Below are 24,541 nucleotides of genomic sequence, written 5' to 3' on the forward strand. Positions count from 1 at the left end.
TGGCATGAAAGTGTCACCACCAATCCTTGCCCTCCACTGCTTGTCCCCACTTCCAGACACCTTCCATCTGTGCCCAGTGGTGGACCAGACTTGGGGTTATCTCTGTGTCTGTGGGGATTGGGCTGTGATGGGGATTAAATGTGCCATGGGATGGAATGCTGGGGAGTCATGGATGTAATGGTGGAGCTGGGTATTGTCCCAGGTATGGGGTTGCTGCACTCCCCTCAATCCACCTGGAAGCTGTGCTGGGAAATATTTGTGAGCCAAGACCCTCTGAGGGATCCAGTCCATGGAGCAGCCAGTCCTGGGAGATATAAATGAAGACCCTGAGCTGCTGGAGGAGTAATAATGGTATGGAAACGGCTCAGTGCTTCTATGCCAGCCCCAAAGGACCAGATCCCTGGAAAGCTGGTCCCACAGGCTCTATCACACCAGATCATGAAGGCAGCAGAAAGGGTTAAATGCAGCCACTGCCTTCTTAAACCCAAGATCGGCCCTTTTGTCGACCTGGGAGAAGAATTTGAGGTGTCGAGGACCTGTTGCCAACCCTTAAATCTCTCTTTGGGCAAGAGAGCGGACAGTGCTGTGAGAATCAGGCAGAGGTGGGCAGCCTGAGGCTGGGGGAGCAGGACGTGGCAGGCAGGTACCCAGGACAGGACAGATCCTGCATCCCCCACTGCCCTGAGCCCTCGCACTGCAGCAGCCTCAGAGATTTGGCTGAACTCTCCTGCAGAGAGCGGGTGCTGCTTTACAGGGATTAAAATGTAGCCCTAGATGCATTTCTCCTTTTTTTTTTTTTTTTTTTTTTTGGTACCTTTTCCACCCCCGAGGTGCCCCAAAGGCACCCACAGCACCTGGGCAGAAAGTGGCCAGGCTGTCTCAGGGACCAGGGTGGAAGTCCTGCCTCAGGCAGCTCATGGCTAAGCACAGACAGAAGGTTTTTAGGCAAGTTGAAACCTCTCTGGAAACAGGCTCTCCAAGCCCAGCAGCCACAAGGATGCTGTTGCAAGTGGCTGCAGTGCCAGCCTGGGTGGCAGACGCCTAACATCCAACCCATTTGGGTGGCCCTGTCCCTGAGCCAGGCATCTGTCCCTGGGGAAGGCAGAAGGGCAGTGCCTGGGCATGGACACTGCTGGCACCTGGCTCCATTGGAGAGGGCAAGTGCTCTTGGGGTGGTGCCCAGTGTTTTGGTGGCTCTGAGCCAGGACATGGGGAGGTTTGGGAGAATCTTCCCCCCACAGTGGGGACTGAGTTGAGCTCTAACTCCTGCCAGGTCCTGCTAGAGCCATAGTCCCTTTGCCTGCAACCACTGGCTCATTTTGGGGCAGAGTGGACAGCACCTGGGGACAAGGAGCCCCAGCAGGGCCCCTGCCTGTCTCCCCCCTTCCTTTACTGTATCCCTCCCCTTTTCTACCCCCCCCGTGCCCCATCCCGTCCCCCAGTCTAGCTTGCTCTAAACCAGTGCTGTGGGATCAGCTGATGCTTTAATACTGGCGACAGCTGGAGGATGCTGCTGCCTGCGGGGGCTTTGCTCAGTGTCACCCCCCTCCCTGTGACCGATGGGGACCCTGAGGCTGTCCTGCACCGGCTGGGGGGCACCATGGTGGGCATCTGGCCACTATCCACCAGTTCAATCAGCAAAGGGGTGGAAGACATTGGAGGGAGGGAATGAGTCCAACCGCATTCCTCCAGCCCTCACCAGGGCTAGGGACGGGCACTGCCCAGAGAGGAAGTCTGTGCCATTTTACCATGGGTTTTCCCTCCTGGAGATGGAGGAGAGAGGCGAAGGAAAAGAGGGGGTTTTAGCCCCTTCTTTCTCGGGCATCGGGTGCCAGGAGAGGCGGGCCAGTTTCTGGAGGGAGGACTGTCTGTCCCCCATTCCCCCCCTTCCATTGGGGCTGGCGGCCAGCCCCGAAGTTGCGGCGAGGCGGGAGGACACACGTCCTGTCCTTCCACCGCCCCCGGGCTCCCCCCAGCCTCCATCCCCGCATCCCTCCCCCGCGCTCCTCCCGACCGTCCCGCCCGGGCAGCCCCGCCGGTCCCGGGGCGGGGGGAGATGGCTGCCGGGGCTCGGAGGTCGCCGAGACACCTGCTGCCACCGGGCCCCCCCCCGTGCACACCCGCTCCGCTCCCGCTCCCTCCTTCCTCCGCTCCCGTCCCTGCCTCCAGCCGCCGCTGCAGAGCCGCCGCCGCCGCCGCCGCCAAGGACGAGCCGGGACCGACGGCGGCCGCCGGAGCCCCCCGTCAGCCGCGGCGGGGGCCGACCCTGCCCCGAGGGGCTGCCCCGCAGGAGGAGAAGCTTTGGAAGAACAGAACCCCCGGTGGGACGAGCCCCGCCGGAGCCGCGGGGCATGTAGGCACCGAGCAGCGGCGGTTCCGTAAGTACCGGGCGGGTTGGGGGCATCCGGGGCCCGACGGGCTCCGCTGCCGCCCCGCCACCGCCGCCAGCAACTTTTAGGGATGAGGCGGCTGTTTTTTCTGGGGTGGGAGTTTTCGCTGTCCGTCTTCCCCTACCTCAGCATCACCCCGCATCCCCAGAGCTCCAGTTCCCGATCCCGGGCGCGGGACAGAAATGAGCCTTAATCCTGGGCGCTGTTCTGAGGGGCTTTGCGGGGACTGGGTGGAAGGAAAAATTGAGGAGACCTCCCTGGGTGGCACCAGCCCTGTGTCCCCCGCCGCCACCTTGCATAACCCAGCGGCAGGCAGGACACTTGGCGTTTATTTTTGGTTAATCCATATTCGACCTTTTTAAGCTGCGTTTCGGTGCGTGCGTGTGTAGGGCCCTCACCATCGCCCCGGCCCGCAGCCCCGGACCCGCAACTGTTGCTGTCGGAGGTGCGGGCGAGGAAGGGGAGGGTGATGAGGAAGAGGAGGGTGATGCCGGGTGGTGACAGATGAAGGTTGAAAGGAGACGGTACTTGCGGAGGGCTGCCAGTGCTTCTCTGTCCCGAGCCACCCCCCCCGAAATGGGGACAAGGATGTTGATGAGTTGTCTTTGAGGAGGTTTTGCTGCTTTCTCCCCTTCTGAGGGGCTTCATCGAGGTCTCCTTGCTTCACAGAGATGTCACTACTGGGGCAATGACAAGCCCTGGCACATTCCGGTGCCCTCCTCTGTGACCCCTCTCCTCCCCAAATGGCTTCCATCAGGTTTGGCTTTGCTCTGTCCTTTCCGTCCATCAGCAGCAGTTCCCCATCCCCCGGCACAGGCTGTGTTTTCCCTCTGATTTCAGGATCGAAGGCTTTTTTTGGGAACATAAGGTTTCTCTTTCCTGAACGATATTTTGCATTTTGGAATTTTATTTTTCCCATTACCGAGGTCAAAATATCTGCATGAGCTCTCACTCTCTTGGAGCAGAGAAAGGAGTGAGGGCAAAAAAGGAGGTTTAAAATGAGGAGCAAACTTTCCCTGTTGCATTAAAATGGCATTTCAGGGTCTGGTGAGAGGTAAGGATTCTATTGGTGCCTTTAGCACAAGGTTTCTGTGAGTTTGGTACACCAGGGGAAGTTGTACCTAAGAAGGTGGTTAACCTGCTCAAAACTACCCCAAAGCAACAAAATACAAGTGCCAAAGCCACCAAGGAGCTTTGTGGTGTCCTCTGGTCCTTGGGGAGGCTGCCAGGAGGTGGCATTGCTTTGCCCAGGCTCCTGGCCATAGCCACCTTCCTCCTGATCCTGACTGGCCACTGGCCCTTCACCCAGCTAGAAAACCTCCCTTTTGGGAAAGTCTTTCTCCCAAGGGACCAATTCTGCAGTGTTTCCTACAAGGGGTTGGAAAATGTGGGTTTTCTTTGAAGTTGGCAGGGGCTTTGCTATGTTGTGCTGAGCCCAAGAGCAGCCCCAGCTCTGGCAGTAGCTCCGGAATGGGCTTGGTTTCTCCTCAGCCCCCACCACTTTCCTGCAATCTGTCAGGCCCCCCAAAGAACCCCAAAATTCTCCTGTACCCCTCTAGCTCAGTAGGAGAAACAATGTGCTGGAAACGCATGGTGTTAGCTGGGCTGGGGGAGCTGATTGCCCTTGGCCTCCCAAATTTGGCCATTTTGGAGAGCCCCATGTCCACCAAAGGTTGTTGTGAGCCAGCCTGACTCTGCATGGTGGCACCAGGTTCCTGGGAAGGGTGGAAATTCATTGCCCTGGTTGTCTCAGCACTGGCTGAACAATGGGATGAGCCCATGCCCACCTCTCCTCTGCTGCTGCCATTGCATTTCAGCTCTGAGGGATGGGGATATTTTCCACCTGCGACTTGGTCCAGAGGAAACCAGATTGCTCAACCCTGTCCCCAGTCACAACCAGGAGCAGGGGGTGACAGAGATTGGCATTGCAAGGGACAACCATTGGTCTGTGCCTGGATTACTCGGTACTGGAAGAGGCTCCCAAGCTTAGGCAAGAGCTGAGTTGAGGAAGAGGAGGATAAGGTCCTGGAGTAGATGAGGTGCCAGGGCTGGCGCAAGCAAACCCAATCAATCACCACAAGGGCCCAGAGTATATTTAAACGTCCTTGAGGAGGGCTCAGACGGGCAGTGCTGCTGGCAGGATGGTTCTGTTTGTTTTGGATGGCGTATTGCTCCCCTTACTCTCTGCTTGGGTAGCTGATGCTTGATTCCCGATGAATTATTTATCACAGGACTAAAAATACTTGGGAATTCACAGTGAGGAGCAGGCAGTGCAGGCTGCCCTGCCACTGAGCTGGCCGTACCGGAGCATGGGACGCTGCCAGCATGGCATGACTCACCTGCTGCCCTCTCTGGCCAAGGGGCCCTGGCTGCGGCCATCGGTGTGCCGTTGTGGTTCCTGCAGCTCCACCAGCTGTGATGTGGAGTGGGGTGGGAGATGCAGTCAGGTAGAGTGAACCCCCTGGGGGTGGATGATTCCCTGAAGAAACTCAGCCAGTTAAGAGAGATGCTGCCTAGTGAGTGTCAGTGTCCAGACAGGTGCCCAAGACTTCCTGGTAGCCATGGGGTACAGGAGGGAAATGTGTGTTTTGTGTTCCTTGGAGGGAATAGCCCCAGTGCTCAAATCTGCACCGAGCAGCTCTTGCAGGGTGCCCAGTCCAGCAGCTGTTGGATTTATATCCTGCATTTTCAGTCCAACAGGCTGGTAATGTTTTTGCAGTGTGCTGAAGGGATGGCCGTGACTACGGCATGGAGGAGTGTTGGGGTGCAGGTCATCGGGGCAGCCCAGACCCCAAAACCAGCCGGGACTCAGTGAGAGGAGCATCAGGCTGTGCTGGAGACAAATTAAGCAACAGCAGCTTTTAATTGCAAGTGACAATTCTTAGCACCAGCTGGCACCTTGCTGCATGAAGCAATACTGGTGTGTTGGGGACATAAGGTGCCACTGTGGAGGGCTGCTTGTCCCCCTCCCTGCTGCCCCGCTTGGCACAAGGGTGATTGCTCTGGGGGAAATGGGGCTCAGGGGGGCTTGGATACCCCTGGCCACAGGTTGGTTTTGCTGGTGGTCTCTGAGAAGTGAACTCCAGCACAGGGGTGCATCTTTGTGGGCAGGGATGTGTCCTGCTTCAGGGGACTGTGACCTCAAGTGCTGCAGCGTAAGCACCCACTTGCAGTGGGGAACTGGGGACCTGGCAGGGAAGATGTGCCCAAACAGCCCCTGAGAGCCTGGATTTGGGGTGCATCCAGCACAGACACAGTGTAAAGGGTGTCCCATCGGGGTGGGCACTGCCAGCAGGGGACACACACTGAGGGTAAAGAGAAGAAGAAGGAAAGCTGAAGGATGCTGTGGAAAACTTGGAGGGGAAAAATGGAGATATGGAGCCAGATAGGTGCATTGGTTGGGATTTTGTGGCAAAGAAGGGGCTGAAGTAGGGTGATGGGCAGCAGACAGGCAGCAGGAGAGGCAGGGTACCAGCTACTTCAGTGACTGTTGAGATTTATAAAATCTCAACAAGCAGGGTGCAGGGCTGAACCATCCCTCAAGGGCAAAGCCTTTGAATATTGAAGGTGGCTGTCTGCTGCAGAGAGAGGCACCAAAGAGCTGCCAGCCCCTCCTGCCATCTCTTGCAGCTGTCCCTGTCCCTTGCTGAAGGGATGACATGGACCAGTGTAGCAGTGATGGCTTTTGGATGGGGTGGGAGGTGGTGATGGTGAGATGAGGACAGGGTGGTGGTGGGAAGCAGGGACTGGCTGTAAAGGGTTAGTGGTTGATAAGACTGGAGACAAATGACACAGCACTGAGGTGTACAGTGGATGGTGAGTACAACCCTGTAGTCATTCCTTCAGCACATCCAGTGTCCAAGGGATGAGGGTCCCCTTGTTCTCTGGGGTCAACCCTCAATGGTGATGCCCCAGGGTAGTGGGGAGGGCTGGGGTGAGCGGGGCTGGGGGTCCTGGTGTGAGGCTAGATGCGAGGGGCTGTGTGCTGTGCTGGCAGGGACATGCTGGTGGACATGGGCAGAGCCCCAGCGCACGCTCTGCTACTGTTGATGGTGCTGGGCTGCTCGGCTGCCTTCACGGACATCCTGCTGCCGGGTGCTGAGGAGCCGGTGGTCAACGTGGCTGTGGTGTTTGGGGGCACGTCCTACCCCCTGCACATCCGCTCCCGCCTGAGCCCCCAGAGCTTCCTGGACATGCCCCTGGAGATCCACCCCATCACTGTTGTCGTCAACAACACCAACCCCAGCACCCTCCTCACCCAGATCTGCGACATCCTTGCCGGCCACAAGATCCACGGCATAATCTTTGAAGACAACGTGGGCACGGAGGCCGTGGCCCAGATCCTTGACTTCATCTCCTCCCAGACCCAGATCCCCATCATCAGCATCAGTGGTGGGTCTGCAGTGGTCCTGACCCCAAAGGTGAGGTACTCAGTATTTCCAGGGGGGATGAGAGAAATGAGGAACTGTTAGAGTGGCATAGGTAAGGGATGTGGAATGCTGATGGACAGAGGAGCTGCTGGACTGCAGCTTTGGGATCAGGGGCAGGAATGGTGGATCAGTGGCTGTGGCAGTGTGGCCAATTGGGGTAGTGGGACATGGTGGGGACTTCCAGGAGGGGCCCTGTTAAATGGGATATGGGAGACGACCTCAATGCCCAGTGGAAGGACCTTCCCTGGTGTGCTGCTTCCTGTGCCCACCATGGGATGCTGGGTTGGTGGCACTGCGGCTACTGGGGCAGCAGCAGGTTTATCACAACCTTATCTTCCTCCCACCCTGCTGGGGCTGGATCCAGCCCTGGAATGGCTGTGTGGGCAGCATGAAGAAGCCTTGCTCAGCTGTGGTGATATCACCATGGCTGATACAGGATTTCTGTCTTCTTTGCTCCTCACTGGCATCAGACACTGTCAGTTACTGTCACCTGCCTGCTGGGAACTGCTGGTGGCAGGGAGAGCTGGAGCCAGGCTGGAGGGTCCTGGGCATGGAGATCTGGGTTATCTCATAGCAGCTCATCCCAGCCTGACTGGCCTCGGTGCTGGAGTGGTTTCAGTGCTTGCTCTTTCCTGTGGCTGGAGATCCTGCTGGAGATCTGATCCTTCAGGGAGCAGATGTTGTGCTTTTCTTGCATAGCGGTTTGGGGTCTAATCCCCCTGGATTGCACCCCCACAGCCCTGCCTGTACTCACTGGTGCTCATGGAGCACCTCAAGCTCATTGTGGGTGGCAATAAGCTCTGGTTGATGCAGTGGACTCAGGTGGGGGTAGAGGGCTCAGATGGAGCCCAGAGTAATGGAAAAATATCCATGGATTTGCAGTCTGGATGATTTTCTGCAGCTTTCTCCAGCGGTTGCATATTCTGGGGTCAGTGGAGGGATCTATCTCCTCCTCCCTGTCTAGGATTCTCTGGGGTTCACCCCAAACTACTTCTCTGGAGGTGGAGAGGGGCTGGGTGGCAAAACCTGCTGCCTGCACGTGACCTTCGGCAACTTCCATTCCCTGAATCATTTAAGACAGAATCAGAGCAATTAAGGTTTGCTAATGAGAGGCCAGATGGCCAGAGAGGTGGAACGGGAGGGAAGGAGCCACAGAGGCTCTGGCTGCAGGTAGTGAGATGGAGCAGGGATGGGATTTATGCTCCTAGCAGAGCTCTCACCCACCTCCATCTCCTGGTTTAAGAAGAAATTGATGATCTCCTTTGGAGGATGGAGACATTTTTGGTCAATATGCTAAGAAATAGATGTGAGGCTGCAGGAGCTGACCCTTTGCACGGGGTAAAGTTATTTGGAGGAGTATTAGTCTGATTTTGGGTGTCTCCAGCCCATGGACCACACTGGTTCATGGCAATCTTGAACTTTTCATGATGGCAAATTCAAGGAGGCTTGCATGGGTGCATGAGAACTGGATCATGATGCCAGAGCAGACCCTGATCCCTCTCCTCCCTCAGGAGCCTGGATCAGCTTTCCTGCAGTTGGGTGTCTCCATCGAGCAGCAAATTCAGGTGATCTTCAAGGTGCTGGAGGAATACGACTGGGGCTCCTTTGCTGTCATCACCAGCCTCTACCCAGGCTACAACATCTTCCTGGATGTCATCCGCTCCTTCACGGATGCCAGCTACTTTGGTTGGGAGCTGCAAGAGGTGCTCACCTTTGAGATGAGCCAGGAGCAGAGCAGCTCCAGGACGCAGCGGCTCTTGCGCCAGATTGATGCCCAGGTCCTCATTGTTTACTGCTCCCGAGAGGAGGCCGAGTATCTCTTCTCCATGGCAGAACAAGCCGGGCTTGTGGGGCCAGGATACATCTGGATCGTGCCCAGCATGACAGTGGGCAACATGGAGGTGCCACCCTCCTCCTTCCCAGTTGGCCTCATCAGCGTGGTGACGGAGAGCTGGAAGCTGAGCCTGCGGCAGAAGGTGCGGGATGGCGTGGCCATCATTGCCATGGGGGCAGCCAGCTTCTTCCGTGCCCATGGCTACCTTCCAGAGGTGGGGCAGGACTGCTGGACCCCCACCAGGACCACTGCCACCAACACAAGCTTCTACCGGTAAGGATTGGGGAACCCCTGGGGTGGGTGTAAAATGGGAGGAGTGGGGAAAAGGTGAGGGAAAGGGCAGGGGAGGAGGGGGATGGAGCTGGCAAGCAGCAAGGATGGTGCTCACTGAGGGCTACAGCTGTTAGTCCATGTCTCTCAGCTGGGATTCTCCTGGAGCATCTCCCCAGAGATCTCCCAGCACGTCCCTTGCCTTTTCCCATGTTTCTTGGCAACCCAGGACTCCTGGGGGTCTCAGGGGGGCTATCATAGCTCTGTGGCACCTCAGGGCTGCTTTGGCAGTCTGTGCATGCTCAGCCCTGCAGTGGGCCATCATCCTTGGTGCCTCCGTGCTAGAAGGGCTTTCTCCAGCTCCCCTCTGCCCCTTGCATGGGGGTTAAAGCTGGTCTCCACCTCTCAGCTGCACATGTCTCCATGTGACCTGTGGCAGCCTGGCTGAAGGTGGAGGAGGAGGAGAAGGAGGAGGAGGAAGAGGAGGAAGAGGAGGAAGAGGGCTGCACAGTGCAGGGCCGCACAGCCAATGGCTTACAGGCTCTGTGTCCCACCAGGCACCTTCTCAATGTGACATGGGAGCACAGGGACTTCTCCTTCAATGAAGGTGGCTACTTGGTCAAGCCCACCATGGTGGTGATCACGCTCAACCAGCACCGGCTCTGGGAGATGGTAGGACCCCCAGGCCCCCTGAAATGGGCACACTGTGGGCTGGCTGGGCAGGGTGAGCCTGGGATCATGCACAGGCTGGGGTCCCATCCTGAGGTGGATTGTACCATGCAAAACCATGGCTAGCCCCAAAAATACCCATGGTGCCATGGTGAGGGTTTGCAGCAATGATGAGCACCAAAGCTCTTGCAGGAGTTGTCAGTTTTTCCTTGCAGTTTGGCTGATAAGGTCAAAAAAAGTCAGAAATGCAGATGCCCACTTCTGGATAACAGCAGCCAAACACCCAGACCTGAAACAAGATGCATGGAGGGTTTTTTTGTAGTTTGAAAGTATTTTGGGTAAAGTTTGGCCAGGTTTGTACTCACCTGAGTGTGAAGCTTGGGGCTCAGGAGGAAACACCTCACCCCATGGTCCAGGGGTGTGTGGGGAAAGGGATGCTGAGATGGGGCTCCCAATGAATAAGCCCCAAAGGTGGGAGGATGGATATGGGATCATGTGTGACCCCCCAGAGCCCCTCACTGGGGTGACCATGTGCTCTCCCTTGGGGGCAGGTGGGCAAGTGGGAGAAAGGCATCATCCACATGAAATACCCGGTGTGGCCCCGCTATGGCTCCTTCATGCAGCCTGTGGTCGACAACCGCCACCTGACAGTGGCCACCCTGGAGGAGAGACCCTTCGTCATCGTGGAGAACACGGACCCCAGCACAGGGGTCTGCGTGCGCAACACTGTGCCCTGCCGCAAGCAGACCAACTCCTCCCAGAGGTGAGCAGGGACATGGAGCTGGGCAATTCTGGCCACCACTCCCTTGACACGTGGTGTCCAGGGTGCTCAGAGCATCTCTGTTTGGTCCAACCCATCTTTCCTGGTGTGTTTCCAGTGGTGATGGCCTTGTGGATCCCTACACTAAGCTGTGTTGCAAAGGTTTCTGCATTGACATCCTGAAGAAACTGGCCAAGGCAGTGAAGTTCTCCTACGACCTCTACTTGGTGACCAATGGCAAACACGGCAAGATCGTCCGTGGGGTCTGGAATGGCATGATTGGTGAGGTAGGGATGGGCATGGCTCAGACCCCGCTTTGACACTCCCTGGAGGGCACCACTCACCCCTAACCTGGGGCTTTACTGGTAAAGATGGCATTTGTGGTGGGACTGTAGGCAGGGGACAGCTTGGCATGAGCTCCTCTCTGGAGGAGTCGTCAGATGAACAACCCTACAGCAGGTTGTGCCACTGCTCACTTAGGAAGATTTTTTTTTTTTTTTTAAAGGCAGAAATAAAGGCTGGAAATGCTGGAGATGAGGAAATGCCTGGGGAAAGTGGTCTGGGTCCCTCTGCTTGTCCCTCTGCCCATCCCAAGCTCGCCTGCCCCTTTTCCAGGTGTACTACAAGCGTGCAGACATGGCCATCGGCTCCCTCACCATCAATGAGGAGCGGTCTGAGATTGTGGATTTCTCCGTACCCTTTGTGGAGACGGGCATCAGCGTCATGGTGGCCCGGAGCAACGGCACTGTGTCCCCCTCCGCTTTCCTGGGTGAGCCCTGCGTCCCCCTGTCTTTCTGCAGGTTCATCCCATGATTCCTACAAATGCAAATTGGAAATATCGTTCAGTTTTAACAACTTTCAAGGAAAAAAAGCCCAAGTCATAAGGGAAGGAGATTGTGCTGTCGGCTTTGGGACTTCTTCCCTGCCTGAATAATCCTTTTATTATGGAGATGGAGGCTGGAGACTGAGGCTGGGCTCAGTGGTTTTCTCCTCTTCATTTTTTGTGTGGAGGAGAGAGGATGGGGACGTGGGAGGATTTACCGGCCTGGAGCTCTTCTTTGAGGACCCATCTCTGCCACCGTCACTACAGCCAGTGGTTAAGCCAAGTGTAGGAAACTGCCAGTGCTAAAAGTTTTATTTAATGAGTTTTACACCAGCAAAGCTGCAGCCTAGGAAGGGGAGGATGAGGCAATGTCGTCAAGAAATTCAGCTCGGGCAGGGCTCTCTGCTCTTGGCAAGGGCACAGCAGCAATGTCCCAGCTCAGCTGGCACTGGGCTCTTGTGTGGGGAGGGTGCAGGTGGGTGCTAGGGATGCCATAGAAGGTGGGACCATCAGCCTGGGCACATCCTCCTCATCCTGTCCCCGCCACACCATGAAGCCCAGACTCCCAAGGAAGCAGGGTCACCTTCACCAGCCCCAGGGACAGACAGAGCATCCTACCCTGGTTTTGCAGGGCCGGGGTCTGCTGTCCCCATGTCCCCGTGTCTACTGCCTCTGCGCTAGTGAGTCACATCCCCATCAGGGGAGGCCTTTCCTCCCTGACAGCGAAGGACGTGCTGATAAATGGACCTCGGTGGCCGCACGTTGACGGCTCGGATGCATCCTCAGTGCTTCTGCTGCTCCATCCCAGATCCTCTTGGGCAGACAAGGGCTCATTGCCTGTCACCACTCACGGGGGGCTCTCCCCAGAGCTGAGCAGGGCTGGGGAGCTGGTTCTGTGCCTGATGCAGGCACAGTTCTGTGTCCAGAACCATCATGGGGGACAACCTGGGATCCCGTGGGAAACCCTCCTGCAGTGACCCTGGGGATGGGATAGTATTTTGTAAAGATCTCCCTGTTGGTGAGAACCTGATTTGGTCTAGGCAGGGAAGCATGGCTGCATCCTCTAGCTCTGCAGCTACCCCCTTCCCTCCATATTCCCCATAGAGCTGCTTGGCCATGGTGCTGCCAACCACCAGCTCCTCTCCAAGAATGGGCAATATTCAGGATGAGCCCCATCCATCCAGGAGGGCTCCTGGCAGTCCTCAGAAGACCAGGGGATGTCCTTGGAGGCTCACAAAGTTCTACTTGCTTTGCAGAGCCTTACAGCCCAGCCGTGTGGGTCATGATGTTTGTCATGTGCCTCACTGTGGTGGCCATCACCGTCTTCGTGTTCGAATATTTCAGCCCCGTTGGCTACAACCAAAATCTCACCAGCGGCAAGAGTGAGTGGGAAGGTGGGAGCTGGGTGGGAGGGACACGTCCCTGGCTGGGCTGACAACTCTCCCTTCTGTTCCCTGTCCCTGCAGGGCCGGGAGGTCCCTCCTTCACCATTGGCAAGTCCGTGTGGTTGCTGTGGGCTCTGGTCTTCAACAACTCAGTCCCCATCGAGAACCCCAAGGGCACCACCAGCAAGATCATGGTGCTCATCTGGGCCTTCTTCGCCGTCATCTTCCTCGCCAGCTACACGGCCAACCTGGCTGCCTTCATGATCCAGGAGCAGTACATTGACACTGTGTCGGGGCTGAGTGACAGGAAGGTGATCACTGGGGTGGGAACCCTAAAAAATCCCCCCCAAAAAAACCCTTTTTGAAGTTACTGGCAGTGATGTGTGTGGAGCTACACATCACTGCCAGTTGGCTGGGCATGAGCGCATGAGTAGAGGGCTGGCTGCGGGGAGGCGACATGCTAGGGACATGGAAAGACATGGGCACCACGTGATGCCACTCCCTGGGGCTCCCCATTGCAGTTCCAGAGGCCACAGGAGCAGTATCCACCCTTCCGCTTTGGCACTGTCCCCAATGGCAGCACCGAGAGGAACATCCGCAGCAACTACCCCGACATGCACACACACATGGTGAAGTACAACCAGCGCTCTGTGGAGGACGCCCTCACCAGCCTCAAAATGGGGTATGGCTCCCTGAGATGGGGTATGGCCCCCTAGATGGGGTATGGCTCTCAGAGCTCCTCCAAATGACATACAGCACCCCCAAATAACTATGGTTCCCTGGAATAGGGTACAGGACTTCCCAGATGGAGATGGAATTTCTCAACTGGAGTACAACCCCCCCAATAGTGGGATGTGAGCCCCCCAGGCTGGGTACAGCTCTCCCAGACAGTGTATGACTCTGTACATCTTCCCTGGATGAAGTACAGGACCCCCAAACATGGCACAACCTGCTGCAGATGGGGTACAGCTTCATACAGCTCCCCTCAAAAGGGATGCAACTCACCCCAGATGGGGCATGGCTCCCCCAAGTGGTACACAACTCCCCCCAGGGTTGGGTACTTCCCCTCCAAGTGTGGTTACAGCACTCCAGGATGGGTCAGGGACCCCAGAGCACATAGAACCCCCTCCAGATGGGCTACAGCTTTCTGAAAGGGATAGAGCCCCCCACATAGGCACAGCTCTCCCCCACTAATGGGCTTTCAGACCCCCCCCTCACCCTTCCTCCTGTTGCTGGGGCAGGAAGCTGGATGCCTTCATCTATGACGCGGCGGTGCTCAACTACATGGCAGGCAAGGATGAGGGCTGCAAGCTGGTGACCATCGGCAGTGGGAAGGTGTTTGCCACCACGGGCTATGGCATTGCCCTGCAGAAGGACTCGCGCTGGAAACGAGCCATTGACTTGGCCCTGCTCCAGTTCCTGGGAGACGGTGGGTGTTTGTGTGAGCTCCTCCTTAGCCCTGTCCCCATCCTCACCCCACCCCTGCCCTGCAAATTAACCCAGTTAATCAGGTCCTCAGACCCTGTGCAGCCTTCACAGCTGACATCCTCATGGCAGGATGGCACTGAGGGATTTCACCAGCTCCTTTCAGGTGATATGAAATCCTCTGGATGTTGTGCGTATCATTCCCTCTGGGACTGTAAAATCCTGGAGATGGCTGTGCACAACATTTGAGGGTCCTGGGAAGAGGACAGTAAGCATGGCTGGCTGGAACATGGGTGGGGAACAGAGTCAGGAGAGGACCCTGGAGAAGGGCAAGTGACTGGTGGGATTCTCAGGCCAATGGCAGCAGCAGCATTAGGTGATTCCAGCTCCAGAAGCTCAGGGGTCTCTTTATCCTCCTCCACCCACAGTGGGGTGGAAAGGGGCAGGGATGTGCTTGGGAAGATAATTCCCAGGGGTGGATTTTCACTCCTTGCACTGTTATGCATGTCCCAGGTGAGACCCAGAAGCTGGAGACAGTTTGGCTGTCAGGGATCTGCCAGAATGAGAAGAATGAGGTGATGAGCAGCAAGCTGGACATTGACAACATGGCTGGGGTTTTCTACATGCTGCTGGTGGCCATGGGGCTGAGCCTGCTGGTCTTCGCTTGGGAGCACCTCGTCTACTGGAAGCTGCGTCATTCCATACCCAAGTCCCACAAGCTTGACTTCCTCCTGGCCATCAGCAGGGTGAGGGATGCTGACAGGGGCTTTCGAGGGATGTAAATGTCTTTCCGTGGTGTCACAGAGATGGACACGGCTTGGTGGGCAATGTCCTTTGACCTGCATGGGAAGGACTGGAGATGTTCTTGTTGATATGAGATCTTGGTGAGAAAAGCCAGCTTTTGGGGAAAGGGTTCAGTCCTGGGAATGACCCCACATCCTTATCAGCAACCCTGGGGAAAGGGGTGATAGAGGATAGTGTCACCCATGTTGACAATGTCTGGGGATCCTGGGGAGGGGGCATTAGTGTTCTGAAGCTACTTCAGACTCAGCAGCATGAATTCAGCTCAGCAGGGTGGGCTCAGGGGGGCAGGACCCCACTGACCTTGCTGACGATGGGGGGGGGGGTCCCCATTTCTCCCCACAGGGCATCTACAGCTGCTTCAATGGGGTGCAGACCCTGTCGAGCCCCGGGCGGGCACCCACACCCGATGTTACTGCCAGCTCAGCCCAGGCCAACGTGCTGAAAATGCTGCAGGCGGCCAAAGAGATGGTGACAACGGCCAGCGTGGGCGGCTCACTGGAGCATGCCACCCGCACCATTGAGGACTGGAGCAACCACAGCGAGCGCCTCCAGACCACCTTCTCCCTGAGGACACCTCAGCTCGTGGTGCAGAACAGCACCGGCGCACACCGGGGGCCCCCCTCTGGCCCACAACCTGCCGAGAGGCTGGGGAGAGCCTACGCTCCCAAGGGTGCTCCCCTGGGGCTGCCACTGCCCCAGCCTGTCCCCGTGGACTCCCGTCTGCACGGAGAGGAGAACTGGAGAGGGGAAAACGAGCACCCCCACCTGCTACACCCCTTGAAGTTTCGGGGTGGCTGTGTAGGGGATGAAGCCCTCACAGGTTTCCCCCACCTCCTGGTGAAGACGTCCCCAGGAGGGGATTATGGGGAGCAGATGCTGGTGGGAAACCATGTCGGGGGTCCCCTCCCGCCCCCCACATCCCCCAGGGACCTCCCACCACCGGACATCTACAGGGAGCACAAGCGGCTGTCGGGACGTGGGGACCGGCTGCAAAACAAGCCCTTGCTCCCGAGGGACGGGGCACACGGGGGCTCAGGGACTCTGCCCCGGCTGCTCTCGGCAGCGGAGAAGAAGCGGGAGGTGGGCAGCGCCTTCCTGCTTCCATCCTGCTCTCGCGGAGCCTTCCCGAAAGTCACCAGGACTTGCAGAGCCAGGGGCGAGTCGTCGCGGCCGGAGGCGGCGGTGATGGAGCGGGAGAAGCTGAGTCAGTGGGCGAGCTCGGCCAGGGCGCCCGGGGAGCGCGGCGAGAAGCGGCGACCCGCGGGGCTGCGGCGCTGCGGGGCCCCCCGCCTGGCTGCCCGCGCCGATGTGCCCGACCTTTTCCCCGAAGCCGAGGCCGGCCGCGGCTGCGGCTCCCGCTGCCCGCAGGCCGCTGGCCGGCTGCCACCGCGCTCGCCCGTGACCAGGCTGCCGTCCTACCGGGAGGCTTGCCGGCAAAACCCTCGTGCCACCTTCACCGTGCCGGCGTGCGCTCCCCACGCCTGCATGAACTCCTACGCCAACCTGCCCCTCTATACTAGACGCCTCTCGCGGGGGTCCGCGCCGTCCCGGGAGCACCCCGGGGTGCACCCCTGTGACCGGGGATCCGGGCGCTGGGACAGCGCCTGCAGAGACTGTGGGAGGCGTGGGGAGCTGGCCTTGCTGCGGGCGGTGGGGGCAGAGAGGAGGGACCCACTGGTGGCCCGAGGGGTGGCGAGTCCCTGCGCCGGCGGGTCCTGGCGGCGGGTCTCCAGCCTGGAGTCGGAGGTGTGATGGGGGGACAGGGGGGTGTCCGCACCCCTCTGCCTGCCCTTTGCCCGGGTATCCCCACGGGCCAGCCAGCGGCTCCCGACCAGGCTCCGGCCTCCCGGGGTCCTGCACTGCCGGCAGCGGGATGCTCCAAGCGGCTCGGCGGGTCCCGGTGCGCTCTTTGGGAGAGTCAGAGGAGCCTGGCAAGGGCTGGTACATGCTGGGTCAAGTTCTCCCTACAGGTGGGGCTGGCATCGGGAACGCCAAATGCATCGCCGCCGTTTCGCCGTCACGTTTTGGTTTCATTCAAAGGACTCCAAACGCCATGTCCAGGTCAATAAAAAGACATTTTCAGCTGCCTGGGGACCCTTCTTCCATCCTCCGGGGCTACCCTTGGCATCATGGAGTCCCATGAATATTCGTTGTCCTGTGCACCCCCGCCCGTCCGTGTCCCGTTACTGCTGAGCCGCGGCACAGGCTCGCCCCACCGGCAAGGGAAAGATGGAAAAGGAAAATGGGAACTGCTCTGAGGGTTTAATTAGGAGCCGTCAGCCTGTGCAGACCTGGAGCCGAGCACTGGAGCCGGGGTTCATGCCCCCTGCTCAGGCTTTGGGGTGCCGGGCACTGATGACCCTGGGCTCGGGTCAGTGAGTGATGCTGTCACGGCTGCAAACGGCAGCCTGGCAGGGATCTCCAGCTCGGCAGAGCAGCCCCGGGAAGGTGTGCTGTGGGGAATGAGAAAGGGAAAAATTCCTCCCACATTCCCAGGCTGATGGAGCCATAAATCAGGTGTGATAAATGAGCCAGGTTTAATTCTTCTTTTCATGTACGTCTGACACAGCCCTTTCCCCGCTGGGCTGGGGCGCGAGCAGAAGCGGCCGTGACTCACAGGAGCCTCAGGCAGGGGAGAGGGTCTTTGTGAAATGGAAATTGAGGCTCCGGGGACCCGGGCTGCAACCAGGGCTTTGTCGGGCGGTTCCAACCCCATCCCAGAGCAGCACCACCAGGACTACACAGAGCTGCCCGTGACTGGCTGGCAGGCTGTCCCACGGAGATGCCAACCCTCAGCCCCTCTTCCCAGCTTTGGCATTGCCTTCCTCCATTAATATCTCCCCGGGAAGCTGCTCTAGAGCTCTTTTCTTTTTCCTTTCCTTTTCCTTTCCTTTTCCTTTTCCTTTCCTTTTCCTTTCCTTTCCTTTCCTTTCCTTTTCCTTTCCTTTCCTTTCCTTTCCTTTCCTTTCCTTTCCTTTCCTTTCCTTTCCTTTCCTTTCCTTTCCTTTCCTTTCCTTTCCTTTCCTTTCCTTTCCTTTCCTTTCCTTTCCTTTCCTTTCCTTTCCTTTCCTTTCCTTTCCATTCCATTCCATTCCATTCCAGTTGTTGGGGGTTGCTGGCAACCAACGAGCAGTTGGGACCCGTAACAGCAAGGGGACGATGGCAGGGACTGCTCCGGGACACCCAGCCCTGCCCCAGGGATGGCTGCAAAACCCCGAGGAGGTCCAGAAGGGCCCGGCCACGTGTGGTCCAGGCTCAAAAGAATTGGCAGTATCTGTCTGTGCATCCATCTGTCTGTCAATGCATCCACCCATCTGTCTGGGGTTAAATCCAGCCAGTCCCCCCCCATCCTCCAGCCTGGCTGCCATCACACACTGGTGCCAGAGCTTTAATTCCCTTTACTTATTTATCATTGCAATTGTCTCTTAATGGCTTTGGCAGCCCCTCCAAGCCTCCTGGCGAGGGTGGGAGGTGCTGATATATAAATAAAAGCCATAAATAAATAAATTTGGTTGAAGAGGAGGGTATTCATCCAGGCTGCCACAGGTGATGGCACCCATTCACTCGGGGCAGCTCTTCCCAGCTGAGTGCCCCAGATGCCCCCTGGAGTGACAGGCTGATCCCCAGGAAGCTTCAGTGTGGCTTTGGGAACCTTCCCTCAAATTGTGTCTCTCTGGCTCAAGGAAGCCAGCACAGCTGCAGTCAAACATGAGCTGGGGTTGGGGCTGTCACAACAAAGGGGAGCAGAAAAAGGAAAAAAATAAGTACCAAAAATCCCCAACCCACGTTTTAAATTAATTAGTGATGTCCCTGGTGACTCAGCAGAGGCCAAATGGAGCGGCTTCATGTTTTATAGAAGGGCTTTGCTGCAGGAGACTGAGGACAGCAAGGGACAAGGCAAATGGGGTGCAGGGATTGCTCCCAGGGGAGGTGGCCCCAGGGTTGGGTGTCAGCACCTGGTGAAAGGCCAGGGCTATTCTGGGTGCCCCATGTGAATGCCCAGGTCCCTGGCCACCATGGTGGCATTTGCATAATCATCTTTACATGTCGGTTGGGATAGAAAAGCAGAGTTTTTATCCCATTTCTGGTGCCAGGTGCTGGGCACTGGTGGGAAAGGAAGTGTTTGGGGCATGACCAGTCCAGTGCAGGTGAGATCTGTGACCTTCAAGGACCAAGGAAGGACTAAGCTGCTCCTGCAGAATTTCCCTGCTCATGGTACACCAGGGACAAGCCTTCAGGGAAGCAGCAGTCTGGAAGCACCCTCTGGCTAGGCTTTCCAAAGAGGGGCTGGGTAATTTAGTGTTTAACAGACGTTGAGAAATATTATTTCTTTTTGGTGAAATTGTCTAATCAATCACTTTTTAATTCAGCCTGCTCTGGTACCCAGGGTACCCTGGGAGGCTGTGGGCTGCTATGCAGAGAGAAATAAGGCTGGATCACTACGGGGTACCCACCTCTGGGGCTCAGCTCCACTGAGGGGGACAGGCACTGTCCTCCCAAACCCACCCCCCACCGCTGCCAGCTCTGACATCTCCATAGCAGGTCCTATTTTTACCACCCTATTGCTCAGCATCGTAAGACCTATCCTGATGAGGGGAGGGGGAACAAAGCAGGTTAGTACAGGTCAGCCACTGGCAAGGGGTTCCAATGGCAAGGACATACTGGTACTGCTGGGGGGAGATGGTGACTCAGGTTAGGGCAGAGGAAACTGGTTAAATCACAAACCAGGACACATATAGGGCCAAGAAGGCGCTGGGAAAGCTGTCATGCCTGTGCCCAAGGATGCCTGAGGGAGAAGCAGGTGCAGCCACCTCCTGGTTCCTGCCTCCTGCCAAGGCAAAGCCACGGCACAAAACCTTCCCCAGCTGAGACCCTGCAGCAGGTGCCCTTCCCTGACCCACTGACACTTCCTGGGCTGCCCAAATCCTTCCAGGGGAAAGGCTGGTGAGCACTTTCCCCAACCCTTCAAACAGCTGAATCCCCACAGGGACACATGGCTCCTTAATGGTAGTGAAGCTTTGCCTAAAGCTTCTTCTCAGGTTCAAAGTTTTTCTTTCCCTGGCCATTGCTCTTCCAAGTGCTGCAATAGACTGAATTCCTCCCCGATGCCAGTTTGGCCTGAGATTTACAGCCCAAGCCCCAAAATCCACTGCTGCTTGTGAGGTCCTTCGAGAGAATCACAGTAGAAAGTGTTTATTTCCATCATAAAGATCTGCTTTAATATTTTAACATAAATCAAGCTGCGCTTTATGGTGATAATAAATTTGCTGGCAGAAACTGCCTTTGCAGCCTGAGGCAGCGGAGCAATTCAATTTGTTTGGCTTTAAGTGTAAGGAGCCATAATTGAGAAGGGGGAACTACAGATGTTTTAATTGAGTTTGCAGCTAGCATCCAGAATTGCAGTAGGCTAATAGAGAAGAGGTGAGGGTCTCCATTACCCTCTCCACTTGCCATTTCTCCTTGGCCTGAAGCCCCATCCATCACAGCCATCCCCTCCAGGAATAGCTGCTCCGTGCCTAAGCATGAGGAAGAAAGGGATGGAAAAAGAAGTCAGACTAAACCAGATGTATAATGTGCATTTTATTGGTTTTAATCCCATTTTTAAAAAACTAATTACAGTCAGGACAAAGCATCATGTGTGAATCTGCAATAATGAATTGTTAGTGCTGATAATGGCCGAATAAAAATAGACTTATTCGCGATGAGTGAGAGGAGAGAGCTCATGCCCTGCACCATGGGGTCACTCAGTGTCCCCTCAGCCAGTGCTGGCTGCACTGAACCATTCCCTTCCTGCTTTCTCCAGTAATTTTTAAGGCATTGCTATGTCATGTTTTATATGAAAAATGTTCTCTGCTTAGAGCTTCTTTCTGTTAATCACCCCAATTCCTCGGATATATTTGTTTTGCTGCTGTGCAAGGACAGCAGGTGTCTGGAAATTCATGGTTATTTATTTGAGAAGCACTCATGCTCCTTGGGGAGCACAGTCCTTCTCAGTAAGGTACCATGGCAAAGGCTGGAGCTGGAACACAAGCACTCAGCATCCCATTTCATCCAATACCTGGATCCTAGCAGTTCTTGGAGGTGCGGCCCCTCAGAAGTCACTGTCACACATTGTTGAGGGGGAGAGGGGGACACACAGGCCAGGGAAGAGAAGGCACATCTTTAAATGTAAGAGATGACAGGAAAGAGGACGCCAGGCTCCCTCCCTCCTGAGAAGGGAAGGGAGAGTGAAAAGGAGATGAAATAGCAGAGAACAGCCCTGTTTCCTGGCTGCAATGAAATGTGAAGGCAAGAGACTGAAATGGTCATGTGGAGGGCAGGAGCTGAGCCAAGGGCCTTGCAACACATGGGCAGCTCAGGGCAGACAGCCCTCAGCCCCTCCATGAACCGCCACCTGCACACTCATGCCGAGGAATAGCCCCCTCAGCCTCTCCAGCTTCCAAAGGCTCATTTCATCAGCATTCAATTCTCCCTCCAGTTCTGCCCAGCTCCCAGCTGCCACGCAGGTGGTTCCCAGCTCAGCTGCCCCATGAATCTGCCCTTGAAACTACTGCTTCCTAAACAAGACACCAGCACCAGATATCTCTAAAATACCTTCTTAATTTGGTACTGAAGATACCACATAATTCCAGGAGCACTTGGGGATATTTAAACTCACTAGCAGGGGCTGCAAATGCCCGTTTAGGATAAAGCTCGAGAGAAGATGAACAGTCTCTGCAGATTCTCTCCAGGCAGCTTGGCAATGACACAGTGGCGGTGCTCAGGTTTGAGAGGTGCAGGGTTTTGCTTTAAAAGCTATGAAGTGGTTTTATACAGCTCTAGGTACTTGCATATTCCCCCAGGAGGAGCACTTCAGGTCATATGGAAACCAGAAAGTCCTACTTGAAAACAGAGCTTGATTAAAAAGAGCTGCAGTTCAAAGCTTGCTTTAGTGAGCGATGACATTTAATACTGCAGCAAGTGCAGAGGGCAGGAGGATCTGACGTGCACCTGGCTTTGAACCCACTTTGATAACAGGGGGTTTAAAATAGTTTAGATGAAAACTTTTAAAGTTCTTCCTTCTGTCAGGAAACCCCATATGATCTGTGCCCCAGGGCTTCCGAACACAGGACCCGGTGACAAAGTGTGGTGTTACAGTGACCACAGTCATCCTAAAAGCAGAGACTCTCCTAGAGCTGCCTAAGGCAGGAGCAGCCCAATTCTGAAAGAAGCAGAGCAGGAGCAGCCCCAAGCCCACCCTAACCCTGTGCAGAAAGACAAGACGGGAATTCAAGCCCAGTTCCAGCAGGGTTTCAGGTTTTGCTCCCTTGTTTCAGGAGCTCTGCTGCTGCAGGCAGGGCTGAGCCAGGGCACAGCTGCTTCCTCCTGGCACCAGCTCATTCCCCTGAGTTAACACCCACCTTGTTTCAAGGCTAATTACCCAATGCGGGAGCCGGGAACGCATCAGTGGGCACAGCCAAAGCCTCTCGCATGTCAGGACTGGGTAATTAGCACCTCTCCAGCCCACACCAATCCCGATCGGACGGCTGGAGTTCAGGGCCTGGCTGCTTGTACCAGCCCCGGGCAAAGCTGAGAAAGGGAGAAGGGCTCTGCCAGTGGAAAGCTCCGAGTCGTGTGCTGGTGCTGAGGGAAGCAAGGCTGATTTCCTTTCCAGTGGGAAGAGCTGTATCCCTGCATGCAGAGGGGCATTGCTCTGCCCAACTGAGCTGTCACAGCACAGGAGAACAGGATGGAAGTGTGAATGTAAACTCCCAGGCTGGAGAAATCCAGCTCTAAGCAAAAGATCCCCGATCCCAGGCAATGTGCACAAACATGATAATGCTTCTAGAAAAAGAAAATGTAACAGCACAAAATTATTTCCTTCTGAATTAGGTCTATTTCCATCCTTATGTTTTCCTTCAGCTGGCAAAGGAGGTTGGTCTGAAAGAGTCTCAGCAGAAAGAAGAGACTCAGTTATCCCAAACTCCTGCTGGATTCTGCACAGCACATTCCTGCCTTTGGGAGAAGGGACATTTAGTGATGCAGCCACGGCTGTTTCTCTCCTGTGTGCCGAGACCTGCAGCACATAGAGAACCACAGAGGGACAGACAGAGAATGTGCTGCTCTGACAGAGCCAAAGGCAGGAGTGGCTGGACACTGGTTAAGGGTGCAGGCTGCCAAGGGCTCAGCCCCAGGGCTTTGTCTGAGAACCAGAACTGTAACAAGGCTGAGTCCACTCCACCCACACCCAAAGTAGAGTGAAGAAAGTCTGTGTCACCAAGCCAAGAGCCTGGAAACTTCCCTTCATACTGCCTCTCCCCCTCACTGCACAGTTCCAGAGGGGAAGGTGAAACGCTGGAGTCTCTGGAGCTCCAGAGCAAGTGTGCTGCTAACCCTCATCAGAGCTTTGACTCACTCAGGACGATGTTTGCAGTCACAAACACGAAGCAAGAGAAACCCCAAATGAGCACAAACACAATCCAGAAGCTGTGCCGGAAAGGGGAGAGGTGCTTGTTCACCGTTCCACTGCCGAAGACCAGCTGAGTGTCTTTCCGACTGCAGTACGCGAGGAAAGCTGGGATGAGATACTGGATCCCATTCCCGGCATAGGCTCCCGTGATCCCCACCAAGGACTCCAGATCGTGGGTGCAGAAAGCCACCAGCACTGGGGGAATCAGCGTGATGGCAGGAAAGACAATCCTATCCACCACCCACGGGTAGGTGCCCCCTTCTCTGTGGAAAAGAGTCTTCCAGTTGTTGCGCAGGGTCACTGCAATGATGGGGAAGTTCGTGCTGATGGTGAAGACCGGGAAGAGGCCCAGGAAGTACCGAATGAAGGCCACGCTGATGATCTCACAGTTGGTGAAGTTGAGCGTGTACATGTCCATGAGGGTGTCGTTGCGGAAGCAGTAAATGGCAGTGAAGGACAGGAGGCTGTAGAATGCCAGGATCAGAATGTAATCGAGCAGCACGAGCTTGTTGACGTGCTTCTTCTTGGAGATGGGGGTGATGAGGGATGGCAGGGAGTGCTGGCACATGAAGGAATAGACGCACACCCCAAATAGATTGCGGATGCCCGACAGCTGGGCCATGGACGGGTGACCTTCAGCTTGGCCTCTGCTGATGCGGATGAGGGCCAGAATAATCATGAGGATAAAAGCTGGAGAGAGAGAGAAGGTCTCAGGTCAAGCCCAGGCCCATGCTCCTCATGACCTCCTCCCATTGCACTGTCAGTCTTGGCACCAGCTTTCTCCTGCTGTGCAAGAGCATCTCCTTATCCCTTTGATGCACCACCTTATCTGAGGGTGCTACATTAAAGGCAAGGTGCACAGGACTTAATCTTGATTTGCTGTCAATGCCAGTCAGCAGATAAGGGAATGGGCTCAGGCATCTCCCTCCAGTCTCCTTCCCACAGGGACTCACCCTCCCACCCCCAAGAGCACAGGGCTGTGCTGAGCCCTTCAGAAGCAGAAGGGCTGATGAAGCCTAAGCCCTCGAGGGTTTTGGTCCATGGATGCTTCTGCCACACACACACTGGTTAAATACTGTCATTTCAAAAAGGCTTAAAGATATTTGAGCTCTGACTTGGCTCCAGTCAACTCCACTAACAGTCCTACACATTTACAACTGGATTAATGTTTTCAAGACCTCCCCTACGTGCACAGAAGCAGCAGCTACTAGCAAGCTTTCCTGTCCCTGGGATCTGTCAAGCATGATAGAGCAAGAACTAGCCAGCCATTTCCTGGGTAGGAGGAACAGGCTGGCTATAGCT

The 24,541-nt window shown here is 56.1% G+C and overlaps 2 protein-coding genes across 5 annotated transcripts in view; one reads left to right on the plus strand and one right to left on the minus strand.

Moving 5' to 3' along the window:
- Nucleotides 1-1,769: 1,769 nt before the first annotated feature.
- On the plus strand, nucleotides 1,770-16,877 carry GRIN2C (glutamate ionotropic receptor NMDA type subunit 2C). The gene is given in 14 exon segments (XM_053960350.1): nucleotides 1,770-1,822; nucleotides 1,824-2,378; nucleotides 6,388-6,811; nucleotides 8,332-8,927; nucleotides 9,482-9,596; nucleotides 10,145-10,356; nucleotides 10,472-10,640; nucleotides 10,969-11,122; nucleotides 12,433-12,558; nucleotides 12,643-12,872; nucleotides 13,083-13,243; nucleotides 13,803-13,990; nucleotides 14,500-14,732; nucleotides 15,133-16,877. Coding segments are annotated over 14 exon segments (4,626 nt in total). The 3' UTR covers nucleotides 16,543-16,877.
- A 3,480-nt stretch (nucleotides 16,878-20,357) lies between these two features.
- Nucleotides 20,358-24,541, minus strand: part of TMEM104 (transmembrane protein 104) — a 43,777-nt gene continuing 39,593 nt past the window's right edge. For all 4 annotated transcript variants that reach the window (XM_053960353.1, XM_053960354.1, XM_053960355.1 and 1 more), the window contains one exon: nucleotides 20,358-23,929. In XM_053960353.1, the coding sequence (XP_053816328.1) occupies nucleotides 23,169-23,929 (761 nt within the window). In that variant the 3' untranslated portion in view covers nucleotides 20,358-23,168. The remainder of the gene's footprint in view (nucleotides 23,930-24,541) is intronic.

Source organism: Vidua chalybeata, chromosome 19, assembly GCF_026979565.1.
Source record: "Vidua chalybeata isolate OUT-0048 chromosome 19, bVidCha1 merged haplotype, whole genome shotgun sequence".
NCBI lineage: Eukaryota > Metazoa > Chordata > Aves > Passeriformes > Viduidae > Vidua > Vidua chalybeata.